General features: G+C 51.0%; 1 protein-coding gene across 4 annotated transcripts in view; it reads left to right on the top strand.

Annotated features, from left to right (window-relative positions):
- NR2F2 (nuclear receptor subfamily 2 group F member 2) overlaps positions 1–8,615 on the top strand; it is a 14,608-nt gene extending 5,993 nt beyond the window's left edge. Inside the window, exons 1-3 of one of the 4 annotated variants that reach the window (XM_035024048.1) lie at positions 121–1,347; positions 2,949–3,476; positions 6,250–8,615. In XM_035024048.1, the coding sequence (XP_034879939.1) occupies positions 906–1,347; positions 2,949–3,476; positions 6,250–6,524 (1,245 nt within the window). In that variant the 5' untranslated portion in view covers positions 121–905 and the 3' untranslated portion in view covers positions 6,525–8,615. Of the gene's footprint in view, positions 1–120; positions 1,348–2,418; positions 2,810–2,948; positions 3,477–6,249 lie in introns of those variants that run through there. The other 3 variants (XM_035024052.1, XM_035024050.1, XM_035024049.1) reach the window with 3 other exon arrangements.
- Positions 8,616–21,071: the final 12,456 nt, after the last annotated feature.

Here is a 21,071-nt window from a genome sequence, read left to right as displayed (position 1 = left end):
GCGGCGGCGGCGGCCCGGGCGGCCCGCAGGGAGCGGCGAGCGGCCTCCATCCGGCGAAGGCGGGCGGCGGCGGCCGGAGCGAGCGAGGCGCGCGCCGGGCGCCCGTGGCAGGCGGCGGCGGCGGCCCAGCGCCAGGACGACGCCGCGCAGCGCCCGACGCGGACCACTTTCATGCTGATTCCCCCGGACCCGGGCAGCGCTCCGGCCACTCCGCGGGCCGCCGGCCTCCGCCCCGGCCTGCCCGGCTCTCTGGGCGCGCCCGCGACCGGCGCCTCCGCTCTCCCAGTCCTCCTGATTTCGATGGCTTTCCTGAATGGCTGACTGTGGGCTGCCCTGGACTTGGCCCCCGGACAGTCGCCTCTCCTCCTCCTCCTCTTCCTCCTCCTCTTCCTCCTCCTACTCCAACTCCTCGGCACACCAGCTCTGAGAGCGAGAGAGTGAACGAGAGAGGGAGGGAGAGAGTGAGAGCGAGCGAGATCTTTGGAGAGATTTTTTTTTTTTTTTTTTTTTTGCCTCCTACTTCTGTCTTGAAGCCAGACAATCGACTTGCAGCTCTCCCTCCCCTCCCTCTCTCTCCACGTTCTGCTCCCACTCTCTCTCCCCTGGCCCCTTCCCCTCCCCTCCGGGCGGAAAGCCCCCCGAAAGCAACAAAGCTGAGCCGAGGGAAACAAACAAAACAAACACACCGGGCCAGACAAGCAAGCGACAAAACTTTGCAAAAGCAGAAACAAAAAAGGAAAAACTAATCAACCTCAACCAACCAGCCCCCGAGCCACCCGGGGCGCCCTCCCGCGCCCTCTCGCACCCTCGCACACACAAAAGGCGGCGCGCCGGAGCCCGAGACCCGGGAGCCGCCGCCGCCCGCAGCCAGGGGAGCAGGAAGTCCGGACGCGGCCCCCATAGATATGGCAATGGTAGTCAGCACGTGGCGCGACCCCCAGGACGAGGTGCCCGGCTCGCAGGGCAGCCAGGCCTCGCAGGCGCCGCCTGTGCCCGGCCCGCCGCCCGGCGCCCCGCACACGCCACAGACGCCGGGCCAAGGGGGCCCGGCCAGCACGCCGGCCCAGACGGCGGCCGGTGGCCAGGGCGGCCCCGGCGGCCCGGGCGGCGACAAGCAGCAGCAGCAGCAGCACATCGAGTGCGTGGTGTGCGGGGACAAGTCGAGCGGCAAGCACTACGGCCAGTTCACGTGCGAGGGCTGCAAGAGCTTCTTCAAGCGCAGCGTGCGGAGGAACCTGAGCTACACGTGCCGCGCCAACCGGAACTGTCCCATCGACCAGCACCACCGCAACCAGTGTCAGTACTGCCGCCTCAAAAAGTGCCTCAAAGTGGGCATGAGACGGGAAGGTATCGGCCTCTCATTTCTCCCCCCCCCCCCCCCCCCTGGGGTCCCGGGGCCCTGGGTGCGTTTGGCTAGCCTGCTCTGGGTAAGGACGCAGAAGCCCCAAGCTCTTCTCTTCGTGTTGCAGCTGAAAGGGGTTTTATACTAGAAGCAAGTTCTGCACTGGAACCCAGACCCCCAAATCCGCATGCTTTGGCCGACTGATTTCCTCCTCTACTTTCTCTTCGGGCTGTTTCTTTTTCTTTGCATTGATGGCGAGTTCATTCGAGTTCGCCTTTCTGCGAGGGATGGGGTGTTGTCTGTTGTTGTTTTAAAGCCTGGTTTACTTCTTTGCCTTTCCTCTCGATTTCTCTCTCTCTCTCTCTCTCCCCTTGTTTTTCCTCCATGTTCTACATATATCTCCCCCCCCCCCCCCCCCCTCCCCCCCCCCCCCCTTCTCAAAAAAAAAAAAAAACAACAACCTGAGATTGTACTTTTGTACAGGAGGTTCAAATTACAAATGGCAATTTTATGCACTTCGCCGTATTAACGCTGCTGCCCGGGCAGCGCTCATGTGACCCTCCGTGGATTAACATTCTGCTAAAAAAAAAAAAAATACCTCTGTTTTCTTTTTTCCTTTCACTTTTGAAAGGAGGAGAGCGCGACAGGGAGCAGGGAAGGGTGGGCGAGGGGCCCTCGGCGGCTGCTTTCGCTCTGCGCGAGTTGGGTCTTTGTGATATAAAATTCGCCGAGCGCCGCGAGCCGTGCTCGGCCAATGGCGCGCTCGGCGCCGGGCGCGGGCTCCGGGCTAGGGCGAGCGAACGCCGGGCTTTCTTTGTGTTTCTGCGAGAGCGACTCTCCCGGTCCGGCGTCAGCTAACAGCCCGAGCCCGAGCCTCGCCAGCTTTCCCCGGCCCTCTCGGGCCCTACCCGGGCTGCGCCGGCGCCGGCCGCCTGCTCCCCGCCTCTCCCCGGCTTCCTCTGCCTCGGCCGGCCTCTCTCTCCGCCCTCTCCCTCCGTCTCTCTTTCTCCGCGCACACTGATTAGGCTGCCGCCAGACCTCGGCTTTCCGCTCGTCTCTCACCGGGGGGTTCCCCGCCGGGCTGGGGCTGGGGCTGGGGCTGCGGGGTTTGGGGGAGAGTTGTTCCGGGGTGGCCGCAGGCCGTCTGGGGTGAACCCTTGTGTCTTTTGCAAAAGCGTCTCACCCTCCCCCCCAGGCTCGCCCCTCCCGCTCCCTCTCCTCCAATCAATAAGAAATATCAGCTGTTTAGCAGTAAAGAAGAACGATGCCCCCAGAATGCTACATCCCGCCCACAGTGCCGGGGACCCCGAGGCAAACTGGTCAATTCTGGGTCCTCGGCGGCCCGGCCCCGGGCGGGCCTCGGAGGCAAGTGTGCGGCTCAGGCCGCCAGAGCCTGCCTGGGTGGTGGCTCGAGCGGAGTGCTGCCGGGCTCCCGGCGACTTCCAGGTCTGTGGCCCTGGCGCGCTGGTGAGAGGGGCAGGCCTGCCCATTCCGGCGCGGCGCGGGGTCTGGGCCAGGTGGGGGTCGGGCTGGGGCAGACCCTGCCGGGGGAGCTGGGGAATGAGGCTGGTCATTAACTGCGGGGTGTCTCCTTTCCTCCCCGCAGCGGTGCAGAGGGGCAGGATGCCGCCCACCCAGCCAACCCACGGGCAGTTTGCGCTGACCAACGGGGACCCTCTCAACTGCCACTCGTACCTGTCCGGATATATTTCGCTGCTGCTGCGCGCCGAGCCCTATCCCACGTCGCGCTTCGGCAGCCAGTGCATGCAGCCCAACAACATCATGGGTATCGAGAACATTTGCGAACTGGCCGCGCGGATGCTCTTCAGCGCCGTCGAGTGGGCCCGGAACATCCCCTTCTTCCCTGACCTGCAGATCACCGACCAGGTGGCCCTGCTTCGCCTCACCTGGAGCGAGCTGTTCGTGCTGAATGCAGCACAGTGCTCCATGCCCCTCCACGTCGCCCCGCTCCTGGCCGCCGCCGGCCTACACGCCTCACCCATGTCCGCCGACCGAGTGGTCGCCTTTATGGACCACATACGGATCTTCCAAGAGCAAGTGGAGAAGCTCAAAGCGCTGCACGTTGACTCCGCCGAGTACAGCTGTCTCAAGGCCATAGTCCTGTTCACCTCAGGTAGGAAGGAGCCCTGCCCCCTCCTGCCCAAGGACTCCTAGCTCAGAGTTAGGGCCCCGAGAACTTGGGAGTCCCCAGAGTGAGCCCAGCCTCCCCCTTGAAAGGCCAAACTGTTGAGTGGGAACTTTGTGTAGGTGCTGGGCCTCTCCAGGCCCGTCCAGGGGACTAGAGAGGAAGGGTGGACTTCAGGCAGGTTGCTTCAGACAGGAGCTCGAAAAATGGGCCATGGGAAAGCCTCTGGGGCCTGCCAGACTGGGATGCATGTTCCTGCTCCCTCCCTCAGCCCCGGCCTCCTGGGCAGCTGAGCCTGTGCAGTCTCCCCTACCCCATGGCTCTCTCTCTGTCACCCTGGCTGAGCCTGCAGGAGATGCCTCTGAGCACTGGCGCTGTCCTGGCATCATCTCTGCAGGGGAAAGTTTGCCCCTGCAGGGGAAAAGTTTGTCTGCTAACCCAGTAGGAGTTGGAGCTCCAGGCAAATCCAACCCGAGGGCAGCAATTTTCTAAATCCTATTCTTATTAAAACAGTGCAGACCTGCCAGGAGAGGAGGAAGAGTTGTCAGGAAGGGGCAAGAGGAAGAAAGGGGCCATCATAACTGTTCAGAATGTGTGCAAGGGGTGGAAGACTCTGGCCTCCTGCTTCCTCTGCCCAGGCAAACACTTAAGGCAATTTTCAAACAACCCGAAGTGTATGCCAACTTGGGCTGGATGTGAATGTTGCCAGAGATATAAAACCATCACTGACTGCATTAGGAAATCTAATTAGTTTGTATGTAGTTTAACCTGTGTGAGTAATAGATCTAATATTAATTAACTCTTGAGGCCAAATGATTTTTGAAGGTGTCTGGCTTTCCACTTTGGGCCACACCTGCGCCTTTTGGCTGCCTCCAGGCTGAGTTCAGCCTATCCCAAGTGGGTGGAAATCACCCCCTCCACACTCTAGGTCTAAGTTGTCAGCTGATCCCTTTGTCATGCCTGAGAGGGGAGAGGGGTTCCTAATTCAGAATAACAAACATTTGGATGTTGGTAGGGCTTGGACCCTAGAAACTGCAGTTTCCACAGCTTGTAATCCGGACATTAGGAGAGCTGAGTAGTTCCTGTGGCAGACAAAAAGATCCACAATCTCTTCTTTATTGTTTGAAGGAAATCTGGGGACCCCAATCATTAGCTCAATCGATTGCAGGTTCTGAGTCCTTAACCCACTGTCTGTTATACGTTGCTGTTTTTCACACATAACCCCCCCCCCCAACAGCCACCCCAAATTCTGCCTTTGAAAGTCCTTAGGTAATCAATTAAAGGGCAGTGTCTGGGCAAGGAAGAGCTGTATGGAGAGAGGCTTGGATCTGGAGTATTTTTCTCAGGGGAACTGTCATAACTAGAACATTTGCCTGATGCAAATGTACAGGAAGGATATTCCCCTACCCCACAGCCACCTTCACCCCCATCCCACAACCCTGCTACACCCAGCCCAACATCCCAGATGATGGGAGTGTTGTTAATTTCTCGCTATCATTGTTAGCTCTTAGCCTTACCCTTGGTCTTTCAAGGAAAGAAATGCCTGATACTGTCGTAACAGTTTAATTTATTACTATTTGCAAAATGTAGAGGCCTGTGTGGAGAATGCAAATCGCCTCACAAAGAGATAAAGGTCCCTCTTATCTGATTCATAGGGAGACACACAGTGTACCAATGCAGAGGGAGGGAGTCCTATGCAAACAGAGCTTTTAATTCCTGACCACAGACACCTATGCATTCTTTACATGCGGAGTCCTAGATACACACACGAGGAAATTGCATGTGTGTTCTGGCTCTTGGGCTGGAGGCAGTGGCGGCTGTTTTAAGGATGCACAATATGCATGTGTAGCCCCAGTCTTGTCTGGGGAACCCAAAAAGGTCAGGTCACAACCTGCACTGCCTTCACTGAGAAGCCTCTCTTTTCAAAGGCACTTACTGTATTTTTCCCATATCCGAAAGAGAAAAGTGTTTTCCTGACGATAACAGGGAGGGGTTTCTTCTTGGAGGGACCTGTTTTTTTTTTTTTTAAATAAATAAATAAATACATAAAGGGGGGTACGAGAAAAAGGGAGAGAGAAGAAAAGGGGGAAAAGAAACAGCTCAAATGAACAGAGAGATCACAGTTTGCATGGCTGCCCTTCAATAGGGCTGTACTGACAAGATCAGTTTTAAAGGGCCACTTAAATCAGTTTCAAAGACTGGAGAAAAATGAGTCGCCCTCTTTGGGGGAGAATCTGAGGCTGGGTCGTGGACGCCATTACTAGAGGCTGGGCCAGGTTGTTGCCCTCCCCCCCCCCATATAATTATAAGCCAAACTATTATTTACAGAGGAGGAGGGGGAGGAGCCCTGGCAGTTTTGGTTTCATCTGTTTGTCTGTCTGTTTACTGACTTGAGCCAGATTTCACCCAATGCACTTGGCTTGGGCCTCCCAGTGCCCAAGTCTGAGGACTGGGACAGTGAAAGCCTGCAGTGCTCAGAGCTGTGTTTGACTTTAAAGCAAATACCCCAGGATCATCTCGTGCTCTCCTTCCCCCCCCTCCCCGCCCCCCAGCCAGCTTCCCTCCGCCCAAGTTTTCAGTACAGAGAGGCATTTGCTTCAACTCCGGTTGGGGCAGTTTGACAGAGCCCTGTACACACACCTCATGTGACCCATTTCAAACCTCTTAATCTGATGACTGAATTCTTCTTCTTCTCCTCCTCCCTCTTCTTCTTCTTCTTCTTCTTCTTTTTTTTTTTTTTTTTTTTTTAACTTTCTTCCAGATGCCTGTGGTCTCTCTGATGTAGCCCATGTGGAAAGCTTGCAGGAAAAGTCCCAGTGTGCTTTGGAAGAATATGTTAGGAGCCAGTACCCCAACCAACCAACGCGATTCGGAAAGCTTTTGCTTCGCCTCCCTTCCCTCCGCACGGTCTCCTCCTCAGTCATAGAGCAATTGTTTTTCGTCCGTTTGGTAGGTAAAACCCCCATCGAAACCCTCATCCGGGATATGTTACTGTCCGGCAGCAGTTTTAACTGGCCGTATATGGCAATTCAATAAATAATAAATCAAAATAAGAAGGGGGAGTGAAACAGAGAGAAAGAAAAGGCAAAAGACTGGTTTGTTTGCTTAAATTCCTTCTGTTAAGAAAGGATATAAAAGGATGTTACAAGTTTGCTAAAAGAAGAGAGGGGAAGAATTTAATGGACTGTGAATTTCAAAAAAAAAAAAGACTGTCAAATGAACTTTTACAGAATGCATTAAAAAAAAAAAAAAAAACTCCTGTGTCGGTCAGAACAACTTGCTACTTATCATTTTTGTATAAAAAGGAAATTAGTCTTTTTCTTTTTTTGGTAAAATTTTGAAAAATATTGCTAAAAGTGCATTTAAGGAGATTGGGAGAAAATTAGCAGAATGGAGAAAGTAAGTCTTTTTTTTTTCCAAATTATTAATTGTCCTGTGTCTATGTACCTCTAGCTGTTCTTTTTTGTACTTTTCTGGTTCCAAACCAGTTTATTCTGTGGTTCTATAATAAGTTTTGATATAATCTTGGCTTCTTAAAAACTGTGTATCCTTAAAATATATGTTCTGCAAGAATTAAAACTGAGTCCATGAAAATATCATAGGAAGACATAAAACTTTAAAAGGCAACTCAAAGATGGTGGAAACGCACTTACAAGTGGTGACCAAAAATTTTAGGTGAAGTTGAGCACTCTTAATTTGAAACTGGAGGAACCACATACAACACTTAACTTCCCCAACCCTGCCCTCCCCCCAAAAAAGACACCATGACAAACCTAGCTTTTTAAAAATATTTTAAGAAAGAGAATGAACTGTGGAATTTATTGGCAGCCAAGGAATGTGTCCAAGACACATGCTGAGGTTTTGAATAAAAAGTGAACTTTTGTAATTTGAATTGGGTCCCGCTTAGTTCTTGAATTGTTACGAAAATCCTATATCTGTTTGTATATTTGCAAACCCTTTGTATTATAATTGTTGATATTTTCCCTTTTTAAAAAATACCATTGAAATCAGCATGACAAAATAACACTGTTGGCACTTATAGGTAACGTGATTGATTCAGTATCTTAGAGTTTACAGTTTGTGTTTTTAAAAAAACTGAAGGTTTTTTTTTAAGTGCAACATTTCTGTATACTGTAAAAGTTATAATAACTGAACTGTTTGGTCGAGTCTTTGTGTGTTATATTCCAAGGAAAATTGAAAGTATTCAGAAATTAAAATATTATTTGATATCTGAAATCTGCTTGGCTGTCCCCACTCACTGTCTTTCTCATCCAGAAGAGCCCCTGTGAGCTCTCGCTGAGCCAGGCCGGGGGTCCATTTGTTTACTCCCCTCAGTCAGTTTGTTCAAAGGTGGACTAGTGTATTTGCCTGTTTAATTTGGGTGTGTGTGTGGAGGGGGGGAGAAGCTGAAGTTAATGGTTTATCTATGGTTTAGGAAGTGCCATACTGATATAGTAAACCACCCCCATTCACCTAATCCTCCTTTTAATTAAAAATGGATTTTCCAGGAAAAAAAAAAAGGCCCTTATATTTGTCACACTTAAGTGCCTGCTTAGGGAAGGTATTGTGGAAAGTATTAGAAATCTTGAGATCAGTATCTATTTTATGATCAGAAAAAAATACTGTTTTGTACATTTCTGACAGTTAAGCAAAAGACAGTTCTAGCAAGCTAATCACAGCATTGTAAATAGAGGGCAGTTGTTTGCAGTGAGTTTTTTCTTAATAGGTGTGATTTTTAAAAATACTCTGTGGTTCTCATCTAGCTTGGTTGTTGAGAGAATTTCAAATTCAGTGATATAGTTTAGAGCGCTGAAGGGTCTGTTTTTAGTGTATATATGATAACTTGCCGTTGGCCTGCCTTTCCCCTCCCCCCTTTACGTTCATTCTGTGAGAGCATGACCACAGGTCAAGGGAGTCTTTTCCACTGGAGTTATGTACATAAAAACACATCGACATTTTGACATTTCGGATTGTGTAGATACAATCTGTACTGCTCTTGGGATCCTTTGTCCTTAGAAGCCAAATTGAGAAAAAGAAGAGAAAGAAAGAAGGAAGGAAACTTTACAGGGTGTGCTGATTTGGAAGTAGTAACTATTTTGTTTTGGAGGTTTTTTTGTTTTTTTTCCTCTTTCTCTTTTCCTGGTTTGAAGGAAGCTCAGTGTGTGGGATCTTGCAATTTTGTTCTTATTGAGGCTTTCCAGCACCCCCCCCCCCCACCATACTTCACTATGTTGTGGTTTAATTTGAAAAGCGGGTGGGTAGGGGAGGTGGAAGAAAAGGGATCATTTTGTAAAGTGTATTAAACTTTGATACTCAGTTCCAGTCAATACATGTAGACCAGAAAAATCTGTCTGATTTGTGCATCTGAGCAGAGTCCTCCATCTGACCCCCAGCTTCTTTCTGTAGATATATACATACATAAATATAAGTATGTTCTTAGGGCAGAATATCGCTGACCTTTTAGCTCGAGGTTTGTCGGTTGTTTATTTTCTCCTCTTGCAAGTGCTATCCATGTGAGTGTGTGAAGTTTCTCTAATAAGTAAAACACAGGCCCTTTTCCTTGTTTGTTTTGTGTTAGTTTATTGTAAACAGCCATTTGTTGTAAATTATTATTGGCATTAAATTATAATTTATGATTTTCAAAGCAAAAGACAGTCCCTGTTTTATTATGCTTTAAGCATGTGTTCTAGTCATTGGAAATCTCTCTCTCACTCTCTCTGAGTTTCAGCAATGAGCTTGGGGTCTGCAAGGCAGAAAAACAGGACCCCCAATTTTTCAAACGGTTAAAACAATACCCCTTGTATATGTTTAGAGTGGCTGGAGGAGGGTCTGTTTAGAGTCTTGAGTTTGGTTTAAGTTTATTGCATTTAAAGAAAGTTTTTCTTTTCACGCTGAGTTAGAACAAAAGATCTTTGCTGCAACTGAACTGGACAAAAGACGAGGGCTGGGACCCAGCGAGTGCGTTCTGTGTGAAATTGACGAGATCTTTAAAAAAGCTGCTAAACATGGCGACTCTTTCCCTTTAAGTGTCTCTTTTTCCTTGCTGGTTTTTTTTTTTTTTTTTTTTTCCATCTGATCTGAGCTCGCTTTATTTCTTTTCCCAACCCGCTCCTCCTCCCTCCTCTTGGCGCTCGGGGGTGTGAGAGAACCCAGTTAGACGCGAAATGCAACAATAGTCCGAGGAGAGAGAGAGGGGCGATCGCTGCTTCTCGCCACTTTCAAACAAACCTGGGGGAAGACTGAGCTGGGGGGGGGGGGTTGGGGGGGGGGGGGGGGCGGAATGTAGTCCGTTCGCTCGGCTCGCGGTCGCCCTGCCTCGGCCTTTCAGCATTAGTTCTCTCTGGGCCGCGAGAGGCTGGGGCTCAAAGTTAGCGGGCGACGTCCGGGGCTGGTTCCGCGGAGACGGCTGCGTTTGCATCCGGCCGGCTTGCAGGGACGGGGGCCTGGAGTTGGCAGCAGCCGCGGAAAAGTGCTTGCCCCCCCAGCCCCCGCCCCCCACTTACGTGCGGCGGAATTCCGCCAGCGCCCCCGGAAAGTCCGGGGTGCCGGGCGCGCGGAGCTGCACTCCCTGGATGTGCACGAAGCGGCGACAGGCGGGGGGCGGAGGCGGGGGGCGGTCAGGGGGAGCTCGAGCGTGTGAAACTCTGCCTCGAAGCTCGCTTTTGACTTGGTCCTATGAGCTGAGCCAACATGGCGTCTCCCATTGCACCGCGAGCGCCGGGCTGCCAGGCACGGCCGGGCCGGGTAATAGAAAACACATTGGTTACCAAAAAGAGAAAAAAAAAAAAAAAAAGAGGGGGGGGGGCGGCTAAAGGCCATTCCATCTGCAGGCAGAAAACCCTCTTTTAAACTCTTGCTGGCGAGGGAGTGCGGTCCTCGATTATTCTGTAATTAAAGCCGCAGAATTCGCAGGGAAAATACTGGTAACGCAGTATCCCCTTTTCTCTTGCCCCCCCCCCAACCCGTATAATTAGGAGAGTTTATTTCATGTCTCCCTTCCCAACAGGAGCCAAATTAGAAAAAGCAAAAGTCTGTATCCTCAAAGCATCTTAAATGTTTGAATGGTATAGGGGGAGGGGGAGAGGCCAGTATTGACAGACCTGGTCAGTGCTCGCGCTCATTAATGCAGGGGCTGCGCCGGGGTTTGTGCCGGCCGGGTCCAGCTGGGGGCGGGGGGGGTAGTGGAGGCTGGGCTGCGAACCCCGCCGGGCGTGGGCAGAACTTGCTGTTTGCCTGTCAAAGTTAAAGCAAACGTGGCTTTCCGGGCGGAGGGCTGGCTGGGGGCGCGCAGCGGCCGAGAGCGGGTTCCGGGCGGGTGGTCGCAGGCCCTAGAAATGTGTGAGCCTGCGTGGATGGCGCCCCTGACAGGAGCGCGCCCGCAGCGGAGGATCCCCTTTCTTTAATAGGTTTGAGCAGGCGAGGCCGGCCGTGGGACAGACTTGGCCTCCCAGAGAGGGTCTTCAGAGGGCCTCTGGAGAGACATTGGATTGGCCCGGGCCGAGCTCTCAGCGGATGGGGGGATCGCCCGTTATGTCCAATTCCAGCCCCTGCCCGGGCCTGGAGACCCCTACCCTCAGCCGCCTGGGAGGGAAGCGAGGTACTCTCTGAATTCCGGGCCTCGTCAAGATTTATTGAAGTTGGGTTTTAAAAAACGTGCTTCAGATGATTTTTCCCATTTTCTCAGATTTCAAAGGCTCCCTGCAGTGCGGCTGCCTAATTAATGGTGAAATTCAACTAAATCTAATTATGCAGTAATTTTAAAGCAGTTAGTGCTGGGCGTTGGTTTGTAATAGGACCCCAGTTTTTTAAAGTTTGCTTACTGTGTTGGTTTAGGGGAAAGCCATCTTTTGTATGGCAAAGAAAGACGGGGAAATAGTTTTGCTGCATGAACCGGAGGGCTGAGCACCGCCCCCACCCCTTCACCTCCATCCCCATCCCTGTCTCCTGTCCGCTCTCTTTCTCTCTCTCTCTCTCTCTCTCTCGCCCTCTCTCAAGCTCAAGCTCAAAAGCTGAGCGAGGTGCTCACGCAGCAAAGAGACCCATTTTCATAGCCAAAGGGGAAAGAGATAATTTTTCATAAGGAGACACAAAGGGGCTTGGTATCTGCTCTCCTGGACCCATCTGTAAGGGCCCGAAAACAGGGAAGGGACTCTCATCTTCTCTAATAGAGAACAGATTTCCTCCCCTTAACATCCATTGTCATTAAGGCGAAAAGCTGACTCTTGGAGTTATAAATCTTATCGTCCTTCTGATAACACACTTGTAATAAGTTAGCGTCCTATTCAAAGTGAATTGTAAAACTGCCTCATTTAATATGGCATCTGTGTCATTAAAACTTTTATTATTTTTTTCCCCCTCGTGTCTTGCAGGCCTGGCATTCCGTCGAGCTCTGAGGTGCCTATTGGGCCTCTGGGGTAGGGCCAAGGGGGAGAAAGGTGTGAGAGATGGGCTGCCTGGTTTCAGCCTCTGGATCTTAGTCTGGGGTGAGAGACCCCTGAGGCAGAGAGGGCCTGGGGGGGTGCTGTGTCCCCCTTTCCCATCCCCCAGAGCGGCCCCCTCGAAATGACGTTCCTTGAAAGAAACATGCTTGTGATTAGCTAAGCAAACACATCTGCTTTCGGAGTTGGGCCTTCGTTAATTAGCTGAACAAAGGGCCGTTTTGCTTTTTACCTTTTGCTGGGGGAGAGTGTGTTATTTCAGGAGTGTCGCGGGCCCTCCTCTTTTCAATTGCAGCCACGACGTTAATTTTATTGGGATTACTGATGGGAAATGAGGTGGCGCAGGCTTCCGAGAGGAAAAGCTTGATCATTACCCCCTTTGGAACTATATTTTTCCACCAACCTCCTGCTCGCGAGGAGGGGGTGGGGGGGGCAAACTGCGCAGCAAGTTCAGAGCAATTGGAATCAGGCTCGCGGTACGCTGATCTCGGGTGACAGAGCGTGTGTTGGAGCTGAACTCTATAATTTGCGCTTCTGTTCCTTTATTAGCCCTGGACAACGAACTAATGAGCTTTGGCCCAGCACAGTGTCACTTGTATTTATTTTCTTATGGCAACTTTGAGATAGCGGAAGTGTTCCTTACCAAGAGCCAGGGAGGGCCGGGAGTCCCGACCGCTGCCTTCCTGGCCCAGGTCGGTGGCTGTGTCCCAGGGGAGCAAGGGCACTCACAGAACTGATGGAGCCTGGCGACTGGGCCTTTAGATGAGGCCTTGGGGGCGCTCAGGAAGGCGTTAGGCCCTTTCGAGGCCCAGGCATTCCTGCAGGCCCAGCTCCTGAGGTTGAGGTCAAGGGAAGCAGGGCAAAGTCCGGGGCAGGTCTCCAGGCACGAGGTGGTCGTGGTGCAAAGTGGCCTGGAGCCCTTCTGGTGCAGAAAGGAGGAGGGATCCACGGGCATGACTAAGTCAAGCCAAGGAACCCTAGGAGCAACAAGGATACCGTGCCCCGTGGCCGCGGGGACTGCTTTGTGCTGAAGGAAGCCTGGCTCAGCAGTCTGGCTAACTGTTTTGGGGGATGAGAGGATGCTTTAAGGGAACTCTTAAGGTCCTGAAGTGCGGAGGCTCCTCTCCCCCTAGTTTGGCTGCTCCAGGCAGGCTCAGTTGGAGAGGCCTGGAATAAAGTAAAGGAGGTGTGGGGGGTGGGGACAGAAGGGGGTCCACGGAGGCAGCGCAAACATCCCTTGTGCCCTGGTAGAGAGAAAAGGAGCCCCCCACGCTGCCAAGTGCGTGGGGAAGGGGGGCGCCAGGGAAGGGGAAGCCCAGGGAACTGCCAAGCGAGCGGGGACTTCTCCGATCCGCAGCCCGCGACTTCCTGTGGCTCTTGTCTTGCTCCCTGCCGGGCAGCCTTTGCTAATAACACCCAGGCTCTGTGCCCTGCCCGCCCCATCTCTCCTCGCCTCTCCTCGCTTTATCCCTCTGCCTTACTACCCCCTCCCCACCTCTTCCTTCCTTCCTGCAAATGGGTGTTAACGTGGGTCTTTATGTTCTGTCTATAACTAGGATGTAATCACGCGCCCCATGCCTCTCTCTAAAAGCATTTAATAAATGTCTATTAAAGCGCTACAAATGTAAGATGAATTTAGTGGCGCGGCTGCCTCCCTGAATCCGAACGGTAATGATGGATTTATCAACGGGGATTCGCCTTCAGCACAGCGAGGGAGGTTTACTCAGCAAATATGTCGGCGAGCACCCACCCAAATACAATCATTTGACCCCCCGCGGGTGCTAGCCGCCTCACCCTTTCTGCCGGGCCAGCGCCGAGCAGGGAAGACCAGAGGGGCATCGCCCCTCTCCTGGCCTCTTGCCCCCTCCTCTGTCTCCTCTCGGCCTGCAGGTCTCTTGGAGGGCGTGGGGGACCTGGCATGGAGGTTTGGAGGTGGGGAGCTGGTGGTGACCGCGTTAGATCACACGATGGAGTGTGGGCTGTCTTGGATTTGCCGGCAGACATCAGTGGGTGCTCTCCTGACCCTCTTGGTTTTGAAGGGGTGGCAGTTGTTTCAGTCTGCGAGTGGGCTCTTGAGTGCCCTGACTTGGACCAAATCTTAGGTCATGGTTTCCTCGCTGGATTTGCAACCCAGCCCTGGGCACTCTTCTAGGGGAGGGAGCTCGAAGACAGAGACCTCGGGCCCCAGGCCCTCAGAGAGGCCCCAGTGTGCCCAGAGCGGGTGCCCGGCACACCCACCTTTCCTGGGCTCCCTGAACCCTGCCAATGCAAAGCAGAGGCGTCTGTAATCCAAGGTTGCTGTGTAGGCTTGAAGGCGGGGGCGCAAAACTCCCAAGTCTCTTCCCCTAAACAGATCAGGCTTCTCTCCCACCTGCCCCAGCAGAGCCCACCTGGCCATTTTCAAGTTTTTGTGGCCGTGGATTTTTAGAATTTGGTTTGGACTGTGGTCGTTAACACACACAGCCCCAGTGACCACCACCTCTTTCTTTTTGTCTTTTATCTTTCTTTTCGAGGGGGAGGAAAGTGCTAGCCTGTTCCATCAAGCCCAGTTCGCATTTGCTTTGGCCTCTGATTTCTCTTTCTTCTTTGGAAATTTCATTGAGATGTCTCTGTACTTCGCTTGTCAGTTATCTTTGTTCCTTTTAAATAAAGGGCTTTTAAATGGACTTATTGCTCCCAGCGTGGGTTCCTCTCTCTAAATGTTAGAAAATTGTGCCATCTACCCGCTATGCCGAGTACTGTCACACTCGGAGACCTCGGGGACCTCCGGGCCGGCTTCAGTGCTGCCGTGTCAGGGGCCGCCGGCAGCAGGAGGAGGGGGCGGCTCACGTGGATTTTTGCAGATCTCCGCCTGCAGCCAGCCCGCGTGGCCCTGCCAGGGCACGGCCCGCAGCCGGCGCGGCCACCAGCTTGATGGCGGCTTCGAACTTGGCGGCAGTGGCTGATCTCCGACCGAAGCGCAGGCGTGGCTGGGACCCTTCTCTTCTCGGAGATGCCCGGGGCTCGGGAGGGGTTTGGGGGGGGGGGCGGGGGCTGGTTTAGACGAAACAGCCGCTGGGGGTCGGGGAGAGCGGAGGACGATGGGGAGGGGGCCTGCCGGGGAGGGGCACGGGGTGATTTCGTCGCGCAGCTTTGGGGAGCTCCTGCCCGCCTCCAGTTCTCCCTCTCCCTCGGGAGAAGCCCGGCTGAGGCCGGAGGAGAACGACGGCCGCCGCCGAGTGGCTTCCCAGTCTCGGGGAGAGAGAGGAGAGCTCGGGCCAGGCAGTTTGGCTGCAACTTTCAGCTCCGCTTCCCAGGCTAGAGAGATTTCTGGTGTCTTTTGGACACCAGACCTTGCTTTCCTTTAGGGCAGTGTGGTTTTAGATGGACCGCGTTTGAACAAGTCAGATGGCTGATGTGGGGTCTCCCCACCCCGACCCCTCCTCTGCAAAACGTCCCTCCCGCAACCGCAGGTTCTTTTTTGAATGAGTTAAAATGGATTAACAGTTTAGATTTTATTACGTGGCTACCTCTCTCAGATGGGTTCTTCTTCTTCTTATTATTTTTTTAACCCATTAGGAGTATTAGCTAAGATTTCCAAGTGTCAGCTGGGTATTTATGCTTGTGGGGAAAAAAAAAAAATTCCCCGATACGGTTTATGACTTTTATTACATGTTTCACACTGTTCGAGAAATGGAGTTTTAAGCAACATACAATTAAATCTATATTGCTCTTTGGAGAAGGGCCAAGGAACTCGACAATCAATTAGTTTAGATCTTTTTGATACTTGTTGCTAAAATCAAAGTGTAAAACTACAGCCTCAAGGTATAGCTGCTCCCTCATTTTCCCTAAGGTCATGGAGCCACCACCACATGAGAAATGGCAGTTGCTTTTTCTTCTTCCCCAAGTTGTTTTTCCTGATCATTCTGCACAGATTAGTCTTTAAAGAATCAGGCTGTTTTCTATGTTTTCCTTCTTTTTCTCCCTCTTACTGCAGTCTCTCATCTGCCTTTCCATCCAGGTTTCGTTTTTAAAAATACATTTGTATTATTTGAAAAATGAATTTTCCATTCACCCTCTCTCTCACTGCCCCCCCCCGCCCAACACTAAGAAGGGAAACTGCATTTAATAACCACAATAATACAGTGGTTTCTAGACAAAGCAAAATTATATTCTTTATAACCACAACAGGATGGGGGTGGGGGGATTCTCTCTCTCTCTCTCTCTCTCTCCTATCTCTGTCTCTTTAAATAAGCAGCTTAGGAAATATAATCTCTGCCATTGACAGAGACTGCTTCCTTCTTGAAGATGCCACCATTCCCACCTCCCTGGCTTTCTCTGGGCGAATGCCCTCCACCGCCTGGCAGGCATCTGCTTGCCCTTGGTTCTGAGCAGGGGTGGGGGTGGGCCTATGGAGATTCCAGGGCTCAGGAGAAAGCTTCAGGGTCCTGCCCACCTGTACTGGGCAACTGAGGCAGGGCTGATTCCAAGTTCCAAAGAGAGGCTTGCTAATTTATTAAGTAATTCTCACTTCCCCTCACCTTCTCCCTATAGCCACCCAGTTTCCTAAAAGGATGGGGGAGGGGTCTGGAACTACACATCTATCCCCCCCATTTCCTTTTCTTCTTTCCAGCCCTCCCCCCACCCCCACCCCTTCACCAGCCTCATCACTAATTTAAAAACCCTGTGGCTTTGGGACTGAGCAGGCTAGTCACTGAACTGTCAATCTCCACCAGGATGGAATGTCTAGAATATCCTCTCTTCTCCAAAAACAGGTTCTAAACCAAGTGAAGCGATTGGGCAGAGTGCCCTTAACCTCCCTCCAGAAGCCTTCCTTTTCCTCCCAGGGAATGAGGACCCCGGGGACTGGAGGGACCTTTGCCTCCACCCAGTGCTGTGGGTCTGTTAGGTCGCCTTCGACCTCGCCGTTTGCCCATCCATATGCCACTGCCCTAATTGTAAAGAAGGTCTGGGAAACATTTTCTCTGTGCTAATTTTATATTTCCCCTTTCCCCCTTGCAACATTAAACATAATTTTGCGCTGTCACTGTCACTAAGACTGTGGTTTGTTGATGTCTCTACTTGGAAACATGACCCCTTCGCCTCCAACAGGGAGTCCTCCCCACGCAGCCTCTGGGAGGTTCCCGCTCCATCCACGCCTTTCGCGACTCTCGGACTTCTGTGAAAAGGCTGAGAGGGGTGGGGAGAGTCCACAGCCATAAAGGCCGAAAGGATCCCTACCAGAACCCCACGATCATTTCAAACCCTCTTTCCCTATGACAGCAGGAACAAATGTGGTTTTGATGTGCGTTTGGTTGTTGGCTTGTTTGTTTAATAAAATCCCTGTGTGTGCGTGTGTGTTTTAATGTCTCCATGCCTGTGATGGGTAACCACAACCACTCCACTTTTCAAATTTCCCTTTGAATTTTTTGTTTGTTTGTTTGGGGGGCTGGCCTCTTCAACTTGTCTCTGTTCTTCAGCCCTCCTCCCCACCGTCCCCACCCCACCCCCATATATATTTTCTCTGGCTAAGCAATAATCCTCCGGCCAAGCAATAATCCTCTGGCCCAGTGGCCAAGTTCCTGGAGGTAAAATCCATTTGTCCCTTGTGTTGCCTCACCAAGGCCCAGTTATCCGGGGCCTTTGGTGGCAAACTGGAGCAAGGGAGATGAAGATACTTCTCATTTCCCAGGCCCTGCTCCTCCCTCCTCGAATGTGCCAGCCTGGGGGGCTCCACAGTTGAACAAATGCACCCAATGTCTCTAGGTTTGCTCTCTGGGCCTGGTTGCCGTTCTGCCTGCTTTCACTTGTTTTCCTTTTTCTTTGGAGGAGCTGCTAGTTACTCTCAACAACAGGGTATCAGAGCTCGTTTGCACCAAGACTGGTGGGTTTCAGAGCGATTATCTCATTTCGCTGGTACAGAGCGAAGCCGCTTGCAGCCCCTGGGTCAGGCATTCAATGGAAGGCCCATGTCACAGACCCAACCCGAAGGTTAATTTTCCCTCATTAGCATCTCCATAGTTCTGTCCTTGCACAGGATCTCAGGTCCTTGCCTGCTGTCTTCTCCCTGCTCCCCCCTTGAAGTCTCTGGCACATTCTCTCTCTCTCCTGGTCCCCTCTACACAATCATACATTCTGCAGATTCCTATTGGATCCATAGACTCTAATCATTGAAAACCCATCTCATCAATTTCCAGTTTGCCTACTTTTATCCTAGAGCTCCTTTCCTCCATCCACATCTCCCTCTCTCTCTCTTTCTCTCTCTCTCTTTCCCCTCCACCTCATTTACAAACGTATTCTGCTTTATTTGAATTAGTTCTCTTCTCCCCTTTTACTTTATCCCTCCCCCCACCTTATTCTTTCATTCACTGCTAGTAAAAGCAAAAGATACAAAATGGCAAAGTTCAGCTGCGTGTGCATGGGGGGAGCCAACCATCCCAGCCACCTAGAAAGGGGCTGGAGATTTGTAATGACAGAAGAAACAACAAAGAAAAGAGAATTGCATCTGCGGCTTAAGTGGGCGAGTGTGTTTGTGGGTCTATATCTGTGTGTGTTTTTAAGATTTCTTTGAACTGCTTTTATGCTGACTCCACAGAGGCATTTGCCGAAGCCAGTCACGGTATAGGAACTTTGAGTTAACCTCTTATATCAAATGAATCTTTTCATTTAGAGACCAATAAATCTCAATCTCTAGCTACCTTTTGTAGCCTGAGCTCAATGAGACAAGACTGAGGCTTATAATAAAGACCAGATAAAGTTTGCCAAAGTTATCCACCCCCCCCATCCTTTTTTAACCAATCTAGAAAATTCCCCCATCCAACAAATAAAACTTCAGGGAAGTAGCAGTTTTTCCTCAGTGAGCAGAAGGTTGGAAATTTCTTTACCTTTTCACAGCAAGCCTGTTGACTGAAGTGGCTTTCCAAGTTCAGACATTGAAATGATTTATAGTTTTTCAACAAGTCATTATTTTGGTGTGTTGTTTAGGTGGGGCTGAGACAATCTAATAATCAGTGTAAGACTGGAGAAGGGGATTGTCTGTGACCAAGCGGAGAGTTAACACCAGAAACATGAAAGCCAGTCCGGTCTCCAGGGATGGAATTTGGGAAAGAGCCTGCACACGTCTGCTCCTGGGCTATAAAGAAATACATTGTTAACAACAACAAAACAGACAATGCCCTGAGCTCTGCCTTGATTCAGAGCTGAGCTACTTTTAAGATTTTTTAGCAGCACTGTTCATTTTGATGGGGTTTCTGGGCCATTTGAAATTCAACCTTTAGCCAGCCTGCTCATGGGGTATGGTTACTACCCTTATGATTTACTACCCCTCCTCCTATATTTTCTTTATTTCCTGATGGCCCCCCATGGGGCTAATCTTTTTTTTTTTTCCCTTTCTTTTATATTTTCCAGTTTTGTTCTCCCCACTAACGACTCAGTGTTTTTCCTGTTTCTACTGATCACTCATTTGCTTCCTTTCTCTCTTTCCTTCCTTAAGAGACAGAGGAAAATAAAAAGAATGGGAGGGGGATTTCCAAATGGTTCCTCTCTAAGTGTTATTAATTACTGCTACAAGGCAGGTGATTCTTAACTAATAACAAAGTTGTAAATTACCACTGACTTTCAAATATTTCTCATTTGTCAGCTCTGATTGACTTGATTAATATTCCGCTCTTTGAAATAATTTTAGCCACAATTACGATCAGCTTTATCCATGAAGCAAAGAGCAGATCGTCACCCCTGCGCGGGACCCTGCCCCTCTGGTTTTACTCTTCATGTGAAGTTTTCGTTTCCATCCTGAGACCTGATTTGGACTGGAAAGCAATGCTGGAAAGGTTCACGGGCAGTTAAAACTGCAGGGATGGAGTGGACTGGCATATACCTGCAGATGTTCAGTGATTTATATGTAATTTCAGAAACACTGTCGAGGAAATTAATCCTATTGAAAAAACCAAACAACATCATTTCCTAGGTCTCCCGAACATTTTTTTCCCCCGCCCTCCAGATTCAAGGCTGAAGGAATGGACTTTTAAAGGTTTCCTAAATTCAGGAAACCCACCCAAGCCAAGCCCCATCTCTTTTTATCGTCCTCCTTAACATTTCTAGGAAAGAGCCAGCCTACTCTCAGCTCACCTATCAAAGATGGGGATTACTGGGGGGTGGGGGGGGAGATGTGTTTGTGTGTGTGGGGGGGGGGGAGCAGGGTTAAAGGGGTTCCCAGGACAGGAGCAAAGGGAAGACCTCACATTTTGGGAAGGGGGTTATATTTTCCAAAGTCCCCTTTCCCTTTCACCATCATATCCAGAATGCAATTTTTGAAGCTATCAATACCCGCTGCCTCCAATACCTCTCGAGTTTTAATCTTAATTATATTATTAAGTGAAGTACTGTGCTGTCAGGGAATTGAACATGATTTATGACGTTGGCCTATTAAAGGATCGATTGTGAATATCGCTACTATCATCTATCAATATTCTTAGGCCAGGGGTATTTCTCGCTCTACGGTTGTTATTTGTAATACCGAAATGATAGACTGCAGGAAAAGACTATTTCTTCTTCGCAGGACTAGCTTTCCAGGTGCAGCAGGGAGTCCGTGTGGGGAGGCAGGAGACTCTGCCTGTTCCAACCACATCTCACACCCAGATTTTTTTTTTTTTTTTTTTTTTTTTTTTAATCTTAAAACCAGTGAAGTCTCCCTTAGGTCTCCTAGAAGAAGGCAAGCCGGAGTCGTTTTTAGGGAAAGAAGTAACCTCCGTAGGTCGATATTAGGGACGAGGGTTTTCTAGCTGCCAGGTGATTTGCAAGGAGACTAGAAAGAAAAAAACGGCAACGAGGGGGTCCCCCTTTATACAAGGATATCTGGATGGGGGCTGGCGGGGAGTGCTGGGGGCAGACAATATATTTTTCGAGCAGATGCCCTGGCCCTGCCTCTGCCCTTGGACTCGGAGGCGTCCAATTTCTGGGATCAATCAAGGCTCTCTACTCCAAGCCACCCATGCAAGGACACTTCTACCTGCCCCCGCCTCCTCTGCATAGGTGGAGGCGGGTGCGAAACGCGCCGCGGCTAAGCCCGAAGGAGCCTGAGCGCGGAGGCCTTTTGTCTCCAGACAGAGCTCAGCGCCTGCTTTTTTCCACCCTCTCGGGGCACGGCACGGGGTCACCGGCGAGTCTC

This window comes from Mirounga leonina, unplaced genomic scaffold (assembly GCF_011800145.1).
Source record: "Mirounga leonina isolate KUSES-001 unplaced genomic scaffold, KU_Mleo_1.0 Mir_178, whole genome shotgun sequence".
In the NCBI taxonomy this organism is placed as follows: Eukaryota; Metazoa; Chordata; class Mammalia; order Carnivora; family Phocidae; genus Mirounga; species Mirounga leonina.
Note: the sequence above shows the minus strand (reverse complement) of the source record. Positions and strands in the feature narration are given on the sequence as shown.